At 44.4% G+C, this 14,609-nt stretch overlaps 1 protein-coding gene across 2 annotated transcripts in view; it reads left to right on the top strand.

The window, feature by feature from the left end:
- RBPJ (recombination signal binding protein for immunoglobulin kappa J region) overlaps positions 1-14,609 on the top strand; it is a 52,896-nt gene that overhangs the window by 30,466 nt on the left and 7,821 nt on the right. For both annotated transcript variants that reach the window (XM_056855310.1, XM_056855309.1), the window contains exons 2-7: positions 7,407-7,445; positions 9,936-10,031; positions 11,123-11,288; positions 13,271-13,445; positions 13,742-13,879; positions 14,015-14,127. In XM_056855310.1, coding sequence (XP_056711288.1) covers positions 7,407-7,445; positions 9,936-10,031; positions 11,123-11,288; positions 13,271-13,445; positions 13,742-13,879; positions 14,015-14,127 — 727 coding nt within the window. The remainder of the gene's footprint in view (positions 1-7,406; positions 7,446-9,935; positions 10,032-11,122; positions 11,289-13,270; positions 13,446-13,741; positions 13,880-14,014; positions 14,128-14,609) is intronic.

Raw genomic sequence — 14,609 nt, 5'->3', positions numbered from 1 at the left:
CACTGGAGCCTAGAGCCATGACTCTGCTGCAGGTACCACTGGTAGAGGCACCAATAACAGACCTCCAATCCTCGGGCCTAATCTCGGAGGATGGGGCAGGCAATATAAAGGATCCCCCCTGGATAGGAAAATTGATTATGCAGCCAAGAAGGCACATGAGGCCGCAGCACTGTCTATCCAAGCGTCAGCCACCGCCACCCTGGTGGCAAGGGCTAGCATAATGTGGATTCGAAAAATCATTGATTTGCCCCCACAGGACAACAAAAGAGTCTTGGACAGTCTCTCACGTCTCTTAAAGGCCTCCAACTTCATGGCCGATGCGACATTGGACTCTATGTCCTTCACCGCTAGGTCATTGGCGGCATCCTGTGCAGGTAGGTGAGCCGTCTGGATTAGATCTTGGTCGGCAGATTGCGGGTCTAAGTCCATCCTGCTGGGGTACCCGTTTGAAGGGGGAAAATTGTTTGGCCCAAAGCTGGACGACATCCTTGTGGAAAACAAGGATAAGAAAAAAGTCTTGCCAAAATACCTCAAAAAGGATGGGAAACCATCTTTCTCTCATTCCTTTCGTCCCTTCAGGACATCACACTACATGGCACGCCCCAGATCAGATGGGAGGCGAAACTCTTGGAATTCTGGAAGGGGAGTCTTCAGGAGAGGATCCAGATTTGGAAAAGGCCCCCAGTTCAACAACCAAGGGGCAGACAAAGCGAGCAGATTTGCTGACAAGCAGTCCAAACAATGACTCCAATCTGGCACCGGTGGGGGGAAGGTTAGAGTTCTTCGTAAAAACCTGGACCTCCTCAACAGCAGACGCCTGGGTACATTGGCTGATATCCCAAGGCTACACCATCGACTTTCTAAAATTTCCTCCAAATCGTTACTTGGTCTCTCCAGTCTCCCGAAATCCAGACAAGGCCCTCAGAACGCAAGGAGCCATTCAACACCTCCTGGACATTCAGGCGATAGAACACGTTCCAGTCTCAGAGCAGTGCACCGGGGTTTACTCCTATTTCTTTACTGTGCCAAAAAGGAACGGAGACTGGAGGGCCATTCTAGATTTAAAATTCCTCAACCGGTTTGTTCACAAAAAGCACTTCAGGATAGAAACCCTCAGGTCCATAGTAGAGGTGCTGCGACCTCAAGCTTATTTAACATCAATAGACCTCACAGAGGCATATCTGCACATCATGATACACCTAGCACATCGCAGATTTCTTCGATTCATGCACGGACATCTACATCTGCAGTTCCGAGCCCTACCCTTCGGCCTTACATCTGCCCCAAGGGTCTTCACCGAAGTCCTAGTCAACATCGTGGCTGTCTTAAGAGAGCAGAGGATCCACATCTTCCCCTATCTCGACGACATGCTGGTGAGCGCCCCCTCGGAACAAACATCAATACTCCACACAGAGACTCATTCGAACCCTACAACATGTCCAAGAGCCTCCTGTCGCCAACACAACCAATACATCACCTGGGGGCCATCATAGACACAATTCAGAACAAAATGTTCCTACCTCAAGACAAAGTATCCATGTTACAGGCTGTAGCCAGAACCACCATGACTTCGACATCAACCAGACTATCGTCCCTAGTGAGGCTCCAAGGGCTCATGGTAGCTTGCATCGGCGCGGTACCGTGGGCACGATTGCACATGAGGACTCTTCAGTGGTTCCTGAAACCATATCAAATCCAGATAGCCCAGAAGCGGAACCCTCGCCTTACCTTAACGAAGCAAGTCAGAGCCAGCCTGCAATGGTGGACCAAGAAATCCAACTTAACCAAGGGCCTCTCATATATTCAAGAAGCCACGACTCAGATTTTTACAGATGCGAGCCTACAAAGATGTGGAGCTACCCTACAACATCACATTGCCCAGGGTCAGTGGACTACAACAGAAGCCCGTCTGCATATCAACAAATTAGAGTTGAGGGCTATACACAAAGCCCTCCTACAATTCCATCCTCTGCTGAAGAATCAACGCATCCTGATCAGGACGGACAATGTGTCCACCAAAGCGCATCTGAACAGGCAAGGAGGGTCTCGTTCCTCACCCCTCCATGCAGAGTCACTACTCATCCTAAACTGGGTGGAAAAACATCTTTCCTCCATACGGGCAGAACACATCAGGGGCACACTAAATTCACAAGCGGACTGGCTAAGCAGGCAGCAGCTGGACGAAGGGGAGTGGACCCTGAACAAAGAAGTCTTTCGACTCCTATGCGCGAGATTCGACCGTCCAGCTGTCGACCTCTTTGCCTCAGCCGAGAACCGACAACTAAGCAGGTTCTTCACAAGGTTCGTGCACCCAGAGGCAGAAGGGGTGGATGCATTGGAGACACCGTGGCCTCGGGAGACGCTGTATGCCTTCCCACCCCTTCCGTTAATCCCCAGAGTAATCAGGAAGATTCGGAGGGAAAAGGCGCACATCATCCTAATCGCCCCCTACTGGCCTCAAAGACCGTGGTTTCCCGCGCTGAGGGAGCTATCCACTCAAGACCCGTGGGAGCTGCCGAAAACCAGGGACCTTCTACATCAGGGACCCATCCTGCATCCGGACCCAGTGTGGTTAAAACTGACCGCCTGGGCCTTGAAAGGCAGAGGATGCTGAACTTAGGTTATTCTTAGGACCACCTGTTTGGGTTGTTGCTTTTGGTGATTCTTCGGGCCAAGAGCTTACATAGTGCTGCTCTTCGACGCCTCCTTAGTAGCTGGCCCACAGCCTCCCTTTACAGCTAACCAGCACAGTATCCCTCTTCCCAAAGTCTCTCGCCACATGTTCTTTCAAATGTCCGTACCGCATCGCATATTCTGTGTACAGGGGGTGGTGTGCAGACACATGACCGCAAGAAGCAGTTTTCTGTCCAGCTATACATAGATGTTAAATTTCAAGGCTTTTCTGCATTCTCAGTTTCCTCGCTTGTAAATTCCTGTTTCTTGGGGGGGGGGTTACCAGTTCTGCACATGTTTTGCTCCCACTAATGGTTGATTTGACACCAAACAAGTCCAGTGTAAAAACCTGCAGTTCAAACCTGCAGAGAAATGTGCTGGATATAAGCTTGTTTGTTATCGAATCAGCCACTAAAGGGAGCAAAACTTGTCTGGAACTGACCCCCCCCCCTGAAGAAACAGGAACTCACAAACAAGGAAACTAAAAATGCAGAAAAGCCCTCAGTTGCTTTAAGCCATTTATCCAGTGTCATGTTGAGTGATACCTGAACACTATCGCTGACTGCCATCTAAACACAGAATCCAGTAAGTAAATATTTTTTATTTGTAGACAGCCAAAGGCCATTACAAGGTAAATTAAATTATAAAACAAGAAAATTATACAATAAAGATAAAAGATAAACTACAAAATGCCATATAAACGATGATAAAATACAATATAATTAAAATATATCCTAGCTGGCCATCAGTTCTGGCTAGTTACATTCTTTGGCAGCAGTTTGGCTCTTATCTTTCTAGCTGCTAGAGCGAAAAGTGACAGCCTGTAAGTGAAAAATGAGTCGGTATCTGACAATTAAAATACTAATTTATTGGAATTAGGAAATGAGCTTAACCCAGTAAATACGGTATGAAGGAATTTTCCCCTAGCTTGTCCATAAAGAGGACAAGCTAAAATATAATGAGATAAATTCTCTACAGCAGAACCACAAATGCCAATACATTGTGCTAGTGGTACTTTATTAGATCGTCCATCCAATATTGCAGTTAGCATTGTTTGAAAGCATAGAGATGTGGAAGCCATTCTGAGCTTTTGAATTGAGATGTTAACCAGATATTTGGTTCTGAGATGGTCTTTTTTATTAATTTAAACCATGGAGAAGACTTAGATTAATGAGCTATCAATCAGAGCATCACCCTTATATACCCAATCGTGCAACATAGAGCTATCTGCTGAAGCGCCCAGCAGGTCATAGGGGACAGAATAAAGAAAAAGAATATTATTAATAATAATTAATAATTATCCAGTGTCATGTTGAGTTGAGGGGAAATCTACAAAGAATGTCAATGAATCAATGGCAGGATTTGTTGTTTTTTTTAATTCTAAAAACTCTAGTGGTTGATGTTGCTGTGCTAGTTCACAAGTATCCTTTCAGATGTCTTTTCAAGGGCATCATTTTCTGGCTTTCTAATACCTGAATGCCATCGCTGGCTGGCATCTAAACACAAAATCCAACTTTTCAATATTTTTTTTCACAATTATATTTGCCCATTGATGAGAGAAACCCTCAGATCTCTTTTATGCTACATCAGCCTCATTGAAACATGTCTTCTCTTAACTCGAGTCACAAAAAGTATGGTCTCTGCTACAGTCTATTGAACCACAATATTTAATTTAATATTAATGAGAGTTTTGAGGTGACTCAATATAAATCCTCCTAGAATGCCATCTTCAGTTACTGAATGGGGCTTCTTACATTTGACACCATTATAATAATGCCAAGCTGCTTGATTATTTGATAACAGTAGCATCAGATTCTTTGGAGGAATTCATTCAGTATTTTTTTTTTCTTGTAGCGCCACAGAGCAGCTTAGCTGTTCTGAGGTTGAATAAACGTCAAAGGGACTTCTGAGAGCAGTTTATGGAGTCTTTCCATCTTGTCGCGATAACTTTTTTCAGTGTCTGTCCTCTATCTAGGAAGTTGAATTCTGAGGTTTGGGCATAAGGCCCACAAATCCCTATTACCTGTTGAAAGAGGATGACTCTACAACTGTGTTTACCTTGCAGGGTTCCTGTCACCACATTTTATAAGAAACATCTGCCAAACTTAAGCTCCGCCACCTGATTGGCACGTATGGGCCTGGATAGCTTCATTGCCGGGGGTGGGGGAAGGTTGCTTGCTACCAGTGATATTTCACCAGAGGGATTTGTTTGTATGCAGGGATTTGTATGTATTTCTTCACACAACACATAGTTAAATTGAGGAACTCACTGCCCCAGGATGTGGTGATGGCGGCCTACTAGGAAGGCTTTGAGAGGAGTTGACATGTTCATGGAGGAGAAAGGTATTCATGGCTGCTATTTAAAATGGATACTAGTCATGATGCATATACCTATTCTCTCCAGGATCAGAGGAGCATGCCTATTATCTTAGGTGCCGCAGAACACAGGCAGGATGGTGCTGCTGCAGTCGTCATGCTTGTGGGCTTCCTAGAGGCACCTGGTTGGCCACTGAGTAAACAGACTGCTGGACTTGATGGACCTTGGTTCTTGTGGGTTATCCGGGCTGTGTAACCGTGGTCTTGGTATTTTCTTTCCTGACGTTTCGCCAGCAGCTGTGGCAGGCATCTTCAGAGGAGTAACACTGAAGGACTGTCCTTCAGTGTTACTCCTCGGAAGATGCCTGCCACAGCTGCTGGCGAAACGTCAGGAAAGAAAATACCAAGACCACGGTTACACAGCCCGGATAACCCACAAGAACCAATGAACTCTGACCGTGAAAGCCTTCGACAATATTTTGATGGACCTTAGTCTGATCCAGCCTTTCTTATGTTCTTATGCATGATGCTCCAGACTTCATTATAACCTCTCTTCTGATTATTTGTCAGAGGGTAAGGATGGCTCCCCAATGACCAGGTAGGAAGGCTGCTGTGAATTAAAGGAGCTTTGGTGGTTCTTCTGTGCTGTCCCTGTGTTCAAATGAAGAGGTGAGATGGCAACAAAATGAGTTTGCGTTAGTCATTTTTGTGAACCTATTTGCAAGGCGGTTTTTAATTTTCTTTTTCTCTTTCTCTGCCGCCGGCAGCTAATAGATGCAGCATTTAGTCTGACCTGAATTGATGGAGCTGAGGGGATAGAGCTAGTGCTGTAGTTACGGGAAAACAAAGGCTCCTGGTTATGGGTCTAAGCACTGTTGTTCTTCGAGCTTGTGCTTAAGTGTGGTGTAGTAGTTGGAGTGTCAGAATCTAGGAGACCCAGGTTTGAATCCCCACTCTGTCACAGAAATTTTCTGGGTAACCTTGGGCCAGTTACTGTCTCTCAGCCTAACCAGTTCTGAGGGTCATTGTTGTGAGGGTAAAATGGAGGAAGGGAGAATGGTGTAAGCTGCTTGGGTCCCCCTGGGGAGAAAGGCATGGTATAAATGAAGTAAATAATTATTATAACATTGGATAACACTACTTACCCATAAAGGTATTTAGTATCAGGGAAAGCTTGAGCGATAATTTTACAAGAATGGCATCACACTTCTTATTTGTCACACCTTCTATTACTTCTACCTCAGATTGTATAGATCAAAGTGGGGGTCGCGAAAAATCTGCTTTTGTCTTTAATAAATGGTAAAATTATATATATACCAAAGAATTGTTTTAAAATAAATTTATGAACTATTATCAGTAATTTTTTTATTTGTATACCTATTTTATATACCTATCTACCTGGGTTCGCGTAAAAATTTCTTGGGCGAAAAGGGGTCTTCTGTTTCTCTCGATCATTTTGAGAAGAGGTGTGTTTGGTAATGGTGGGATGTTGGTCAATCGATTAGTTTTTGTATATCAGCTGTGGTCCAAAGAACTGGGCAGCTGGTTCTGTGCACCTGTGGGCCTTTGGGCTTTTTTCTTAACTTCCCGTTGCACTAAGATAACATTTTTTGGAAGTCAAGGAACTGACAAAGGCAATTTGTGATGTTTCAAGGACATGGCGCAGTGGAAAGTACCGTCAAGTCACAGCCAACTTATGGAGGCTCTGTAGGATTTTCAAGACAAGAGATGTTCAGACGTGATTTGATGTTGCCTTCCTCAGGGTAGAAACCCAAGGTCTCCCACCCAAGCACTAACTGGGGCTGACCCTTCTTATATTCCAAGATCTGACAAGATCGGGCCAGTCTGAGCAATCCAGGTCAGGGCTGCAAGGACAAAGGCATGCTTAAAGGAGCTCCTTTGGATTCTGGCTTATCTTGCTTTTGGAACTCATAATCAAAATTTTCCCATAAACATTTCTAAGTAATGTTTATTTTTTTCCTCTGCAGTAGTAATAGCTTAAAAAATAATTAGTTGGGTTGCTAAAACTTCTTAAATATATATTACCACTTCTAGTGGCCATGTCTTAGTACATTAATATGTTAAAGAGAAATGTTGAACTCATTTTGTTCTTTGGATGTTTTGCTCCTGCTCTTCCTTTTTTGAAGCTAATGAGAAAATGATCTTTAAAAAAACCTGTTTCAATTGCAGTATAAATCTTGTGTCTTTGGCAAAAAAAAAAAGTTTATCCCAAGTAGAGCAAGTGTTCTTGTATATTTTTGATTTAATAAACATTCAGTTTGCTATTATGAAAGCTCTGTGAACTTTGGCAGGATATAGGGAAGGGTGGGAAAGGCTGCATAGTGGTTCAAAATAAAACTTACTTTAAAGACCTTGTCACATCATGGTTGCTCACAACTGACTGTTTTGTTTTACAGGAAATTTGGTGAGCGACCTCAACCTAAACAGCTCACCAGGTAAGTCTTGGCTGTATGAACTAAGATCTGGTTCATGCAAACAATGGATGAAATATTCCTGGGCCATCTCAGGCTGATGGGAAATCACAAGTTTGAAGGTTACACCATATAGAAAGCATTAGATGGCAGAAAGCATTGCTGTGGCTTGCTCTGTATTACTTTAGTAGGCACATAACTCCTGCCTGAGTATAATTGCCGAGATTTGGCTGTTTAATAGTTCACATTTGTGTATCATTAAAAATAAACTCTTTAAAGACTGTATTTATCTCTTTTGTAGTATAGCCGATGACTATTATTTTGGACATATATTAGCCAGAATTTTGCAGTGAAGCAGAATTTGTATGAAGTTGCGTTCTGTTGAAACTGCATCAGTTGTCCAGGGTGACTGTGAGAGAAAGAAAGTGCAACCGTAATAACCATAAGTAAAATGCTTAACTGCTTTAATCTGATGCCATAATCCTTTATTTGAGGATTAAAACAGCAGGTTAAAATAGCACTGTAAGAGTTAAAAGTGAGAGCAATGAAACCATGAGATCACACCAATTATCACCAAAGTGCCAGGGGAAATGGAAAAAGCTCCTTCACCTGATACCTCAAGCCCAACATTGTCTGTGTCAGGCAAATAGATGCAGCAGGTGGGTTCCACAGAGAGAGACTTGTCAACAGAGTTCCAGAGGTGAGGCACAACCCCAGAAAAGGTCCTTTCTCTGTTGAATGCCTGGGTAACCCCTGAAAGTAGGAGTACCTGGAGAAGGCCCTCAGATTACTAGCATGCTCTTTGGGAGAGAAATCATACGGATACTCAGACTGTTTATGTCTTTTCAACACCAGCACTACTTCCTTGCAACAAATTGGAAGCTGCTGACAGTTTTTGAGCAGCACTGCATAAGTCCCTCTTGATATGGCTTCTGGATTCTTGACCTGTTGAAGTTCCACAGACTTTTAAAAGGCAGCCCCACGAATGTAAGATAAGACGTTAATCCAGTCTAGATGTTCCTGAAGCATGGATAACTATGCCACAGTAGCATTCCTAGGCTTGTAACTGGCATTCCAACCAGAATTAAGAAGATTCTTCAAGCTATGAATATCACTTGCACATCCATAAGGAATGTGGTCTCTAGTTGCAAGCTGCAAACTTCATTATTTAGGGGAAGGGTAGCCTCACCCATCGCAAAGTGAACATCCTCTTCACTGTTTGGCAAGCTGCCTGCTAACAGTACTTCTACCTGAGTTGGTTTATCTTCAGATTTAGTCCCTCTATCTCATGACCTGGTTAGAATATCCACTTGCTTGGTTGAAAGGAGAAGTAGAGTTGGATGTCACCATCACGCTGACAACAACTTAAACTTCTAGTTGATCTCTTTCCCAGAGGTTTCACATAGATGTTGAATGATATGGACGCAAACTGGAGACCTATGGAACTATGGCACAGAGGAATAGTCCCACAATACAACTGTCTGGAACTGACCTATCATTTATGAGTAGAAATAGGACACACACACCCAGTGCCTCAAACTCCAAACTTTGATAGGTGATCCAGAAGTATGCCATTGTCAGTGGTACTGAAAGTCAAGTGACATCAAGTCACAACTGACTTATGGTGATCCCTCGAGGGGTTTTCAAGGCAAGAGATGAGCAGAGGTGGTTTGCCATTGCCTTCCTCTGCATAACAAACTTGGGCTTCCTTGGTAGTTTCCAATCCAAGTACTAACCATGGCTGACCCTGCTTGGCTTCCACACTCTCACAACCCTGGGGCTAGTGTGGGCTATTTAGGCTGCTGAGCTAAAATGAGCCGATTTTAAAAGGGTGTTGTCCATTTCTCTGCTCTCTCTACCAGTCTTTGTCTAGATTGTCTTCCCACATGTGGGATTCATTTATTAAAAAAATAAACCAACCATGAAAAATATCCACTATTCGTACAGAAAGTCTCCTGTCAAATATTTATGCTTGGTTTTAACACAGCAGATAGAAGGATTTCTGCCTGCGGTGCACATAAGAAGAGACCTGCTGGATCAGACTAGTGGTTCTTCTAGTCCGGGGTTCTGTTCCACACAGTGGTCACCTTGTTGCTCTGGAGGTCCAACAACAATATGACTTCCTTACCTCCCACTCCTGCTGCAGCCCAAAATGGCCCCTGAAATGCGGCTTTGGGGTGGGGCAATGGGACCATTATAGGGGATATATATAAAATATAACAAACCTGACCAAACTGTAGAAACCTGAATGATTTCATTTTATGGTGTGTGTATTTTACAATTTATACCACTGAGGAAGGCCTTTGGGGCGAAATGTGTTTGGTTTTAAGGATATTTTTAATGATTTAAAATGATTTAAAGCTTTGTATTTTTTGTATGTAACCTATTGTTATGCAGTCTATTATCAGATTTTTGTCAACTTCTGGTTGCCTGTTTCAAGCCTGAAGTTTTTTCCTCCCCCTTATAGTACAAAAGAAGTTTTGATTAACTTTTATTGTACTTTTTAATTTTTAGGGAAGCTATGAGAAATTATTTAAAGGAGCGAGGTGATCAAACAGTCCTAATTCTTCATGCAAAAGTTGCACAGAAATCTTATGGAAATGAAAAGAGGTAGGGAAAATGTCGTATGCGAACCCACTCTCCAGCTTTTCTTGATCTGTTGAGGTAACCGTAATCTGCTTTTTTTCCTGGTTCCTGGAAGTCTCATTTGATAGGCTACAGTAAAAATTGTGTAAAACGATGATTTCTTCAGGTTCCTTACAGTTGTTCATTGTAAACTTGGTTCTAGCTATGTCTAAAATTGGTGTTTAAAAACAAAGTCCGCATGATTCTAGCTTGTCTGTCAAACAGTCCTAGCGTTTTGTGTGGAGCGCCACCTACTGTCCAGATGATATTCAGGAGCAGGCCAAATGAGCAATGCAGAATTAAGCCTATGCCTGTTTTTGAGTTATTTCCAGCAATAAAGTTGCAGTGGAGAAGTTTCTGGAGAAGTGTGCTTGATCAACTGCGATGCTTTCAGTTCTCTTCCTCAGTTTAATTCTCTTTTAAAGATGGTTCCCAGCATCCCCTCATAGACTGTAGTTTTCTGCTGCAAGGCAAAGCCAATGTGCTATTGAATGCAACAGCCTTTTATAAAATACTGTGAGAAGATTGACTTTGGGTATGGGGATGATCCAAGCAGCTTTGAGTCCTTCAGGAAAAAGTGCATGCTTGGCTTTCTTCCACTAAATATGGCGGGATTTTTAAATGCGAAGCTGTAGCTGGCCTGTGTCTGAGCCTTAGATCTAATCTGTAGCTGTGCAGCTCTTTGTTATCTCACAAAGCCAGAGCTGAGTACGTTTTACAGTTTTGCATTCTTATTGCATCACAGGGGATGATGATTTCGAGGGTTCAGGTCAGCATGCTCAGAATCTCATTCTTAAAATCACAAGTTCTTAGGTTTTAAAGTTGTGGTGAAAGTGGGTGCTCAGGGCATGGGAAAATCTTGAAAGCCTGTAGTGGAGCTTTGGCACGGTTTGCCAAAGTTCTGATACTTCTAGTAGCTGTGCTGAAGGGCGAAATTAGCATGTACAACAAACCAGTTTCCTATCTGGTGATCAGTACAGATCACGGAGTCCAGCTTCTCGTACCATCTATTAATGTTGTGCATAAAATGCACCTGACGTGGATGCGATCCTAACGCGCTTCGTCTTTCCCCTTAGGTTTTTTTGCCCGCCACCGTGCGTCTACCTTATGGGTAGTGGGTGGAAGAAAAAAAAAGAACAGATGGAACGGGACGGCTGCTCCGAGCAGGAATCCCAACCGTGCGCCTTCATAGGGATTGGAAATAGTGACCAAGAAATGCAGCAGTTGAACCTGGAAGGAAAGGTGGGTTGAGAACTGCTGTGTGTCTACAGATTGGCGTTCCGAGGACTGCCTGGGTCACTTTTTTATTGTGTTGACTGACAGGCAGAGAGCCAGTGTAGTGTAGTGGTTAAGAGCTGCAGACTCTAACCAGGAGAACTGGTTTTCGATTCCCCGCTCCTCCACATGAAGCCTGCTGGATGACCTTTGGCCAGCCACAGTTCTCTTCAAATTCTCTCAGCCCCCGCAGAGGCAGGCGATGGCAAACCACCTCCCAACGTCCCTTGGCTTGAAAACCCTACGGGGTTGCCAGAAGTCAGTTGTGACTTGATGGCACTTTCCACCACCAAAAGGCATTAAATCCTTGGCTGAAGCAGAGTGATAAACCGTGCTGAGAGGCTCAGTGCTCTCTTGTGCCAGGTAGCTTTGGGCAAGTTGCTGCTTTGCTCCACCTTTGCTCCCCTTCGGTACGATCTCCCTTAATCTTTCTAGTTACGTGTTCAGCCTATCCTTCCTCCAAGGAGCACCCCGCTGTGGTTTCCCCATCCTCATTTTAGCCCAGGGGTGGGGAACCTTTTTACTGCCAAGGGCCATTTGGATATTTATAACATCATTCACAGGCCATAAAAAATTAGCTGACCAAGCCCCAAGCAAGCAGCTGCCCCAGATGACACCCCCCGGCGCAGGCAAGCAGGCAGGCATCCAAGCGGTGGCACACTCGCCCACCTGGTGGCACAGGATGGTCTGTTGCACCAGCCGGGCGTAGCTGTCCAGCCACATGCCGGAGTTGCTCCTGCTCTGCATGGTCGGGGACGGATTCTACAGCCAGCTCCTGCTACCTCTGCCTGCAGGGGTAAAATGAGGACACACTGGCTAAGAACTCCCCCCCCCCCCGGCACGCATTCTGGCCTGCCCCCTTTAACCCCTCTATTGTCGCCACTTCCGCCCCCAGCCCTCTTGTAGTACAGAGGGAATACATTTCTCCACGGCCCGAGTGGGAAAGGGTTAACACAGTTTCTTGGGTGGTCCTAGCAGCTCCATAGCTAGCGACTCTTCTGCAAGGGGGGGGAGGTTCATTTTCATGGCAAAACAAACTCCCATCCGTCTTGAATAGAGGCTATTCCTGTCCGTGGGAAGGGGCAGATCGCCAGTCTTAGATCGTTCTGTGCTAGAAATCTACCAGAACCCACAAAGGGCCAGACCAAATGATTTTGCAGGCCTTAAACGGCCCCCGTGCCTGACGTTCCCCATCCCTGTTTTAGCCTTACAACAGCCCTGTGAGGTAGGCTAGGCTACAAGTGTGACCAGCTCAAGGTGACGCAGCAAGTTTCATGGCAGTGTAAGGATCTAAACCCGGGTCTCCCAGGCCCTTTAGCCACTACAGTAGCTCTCAGTGGCAGCTGCTTGCAGTACTCAGTAATGATGGATGACTGAAATATGAACTGTATGCATAGTTTCTTTTTCTCGTTTCAGTCCCTAGAAACCACTGCTGAAGCTTCTAAAACTTCCTTTTTAAAAGGACCCTAATTTTTATGATTCCAGATGCAGATATTGCTGACGGCATTCAACGTTCTATTATTGCAGACAAAAAATGCAGCTGAACGGTGGTCTTAGGAAACGGCTAACATGGCTACTCATCATGATTTTTTGGGGTGCCATAGGCTTGGCTCTTGAAGAGAGGGGAGCACGTGCAGTGCAGTCCTGTGCAGAGTCACACCACTTCCATTGGTCTTAGAAGGGAGCAGATCTGCATAGGGTTGCAGACTTGATTTACTTTCAAATGTTCTTAAGCGTGACTACAGAAGAACTACCCAGTGGAGTCATGCAGAAAAGATACACAGAGGAAACTGGTCATATTTAAAATGTTAATATAGTTTACTGAAAAGATTGCATTTTTGCATTTCGCCTTCCGAATCTCCTGGCAAGTTGATCCAGGATTGCTTATGTTTCGCTTGGGTGTCTGTCTTTGGGATGAAATAGGAACATTGATCTGTTCTCTTCCGCAGAACTATTGCACAGCTAAAACCTTGTACATATCTGATTCTGACAAGAGAAAGCACTTCATGTTATCGGTAAAAATGTTCTATGGTAACAGCGACGATATTGGCGTGTTCCTCAGTAAACGGATCAAAGTAATCTCCAAGCCTTCTAAAAAGAAACAGTCACTGAAAAATGCAGACTGTGAGTATTAGTGGTCGGCTGCAACTGTGAATCTGTGACTATGGCCAATGCAGTGGCTTAGAGCACACAAGCAGTTTTGGATGGGTCTGGGGGACGGCTGCTTCTTTTATTTTAAAGACTCACCTGTGGGTTTGAGTTTATATCCAAATCACTTCAATCCCCCCAATAAATCCTTTATTTGTGGTTTTAATGGAGTTCCTTCTATAAATCATTTAAATATGTTTGCTTTTAATGCATGTGTTTTGAGCACCCTGTCGTGCTTACGGGCTGCTACACTGAAGTCTGTTTTCTTCCAGTGTGCATTGCATCAGGGACTAAAGTGGCACTATTTAATAGACTCCGGTCGCAAACTGTAAGCACCCGATACTTGCATGTAGAAGGGGGAAACTTCCACGCCAGCTCACAACAGTGGGGAGCCTTTTACATTCATCTCCGTAAGTAAAGGTTCAACTATATATTTTTTTAAATCCTTGATGGTGTATAACTATATTGTGTCATAACATGCCTGCTTGGGGGTATAATATATCGATGGGTTTCATGACATGTTAACACTTTTCTTCTTTGTGTAGTGGATGATGATGAATCGGAAGGAGAAGAATTCACTGTTCGAGATGGCTATATCCATTATGGACAGACGGTCAAGCTTGTATGCTCAGTTACTGGCATGGCACTCCCCAGATTGGTATATTTATTTACTGTATACTCTGTCTTTTTCCCCAGTGGGGGACCCACATTGTCTTACATTGTCTTCTACTGTATCCTCACAGCAACCCCATGAGGAAGGTTAGGCTGAGTGTGTGTGACTGGCCAAGGGGAGGGGCTGTGGCTCAGTTGGTAGAGCAGCTGCTTGGCATGGAGAAGGTCTCAGGTTCAGTCCCCGGCATCTCCAGTTAAAGGGACTAGGCAAGTATGTGATGTGAAAGACCCCTGCTTGAGACCCTGGAGAGCCGCTGCCAGTCTGAGTAGACAATACTGACTTTGATGGACCAAGAGTCTGATTCAGTATAAGGCAGCTTCATGTGTTCAAGCTTCCATGACAGAGTGGGGATTTGAACCTGGGCCTCCCAGATCCTCTTCTGACACTTTATAACCACCACACCACACTTGCTGTCTTTCTCAGTGTAACACTTGAATCTTTAATTTCTAATTAAACACCAATCTAGT

The sequence above is a fragment of the Euleptes europaea genome, chromosome 9, assembly GCF_029931775.1.
Source record: "Euleptes europaea isolate rEulEur1 chromosome 9, rEulEur1.hap1, whole genome shotgun sequence".
NCBI lineage: Eukaryota > Metazoa > Chordata > Lepidosauria > Squamata > Sphaerodactylidae > Euleptes > Euleptes europaea.
This window is presented reverse-complemented; position numbering and strand designations above follow the sequence as displayed.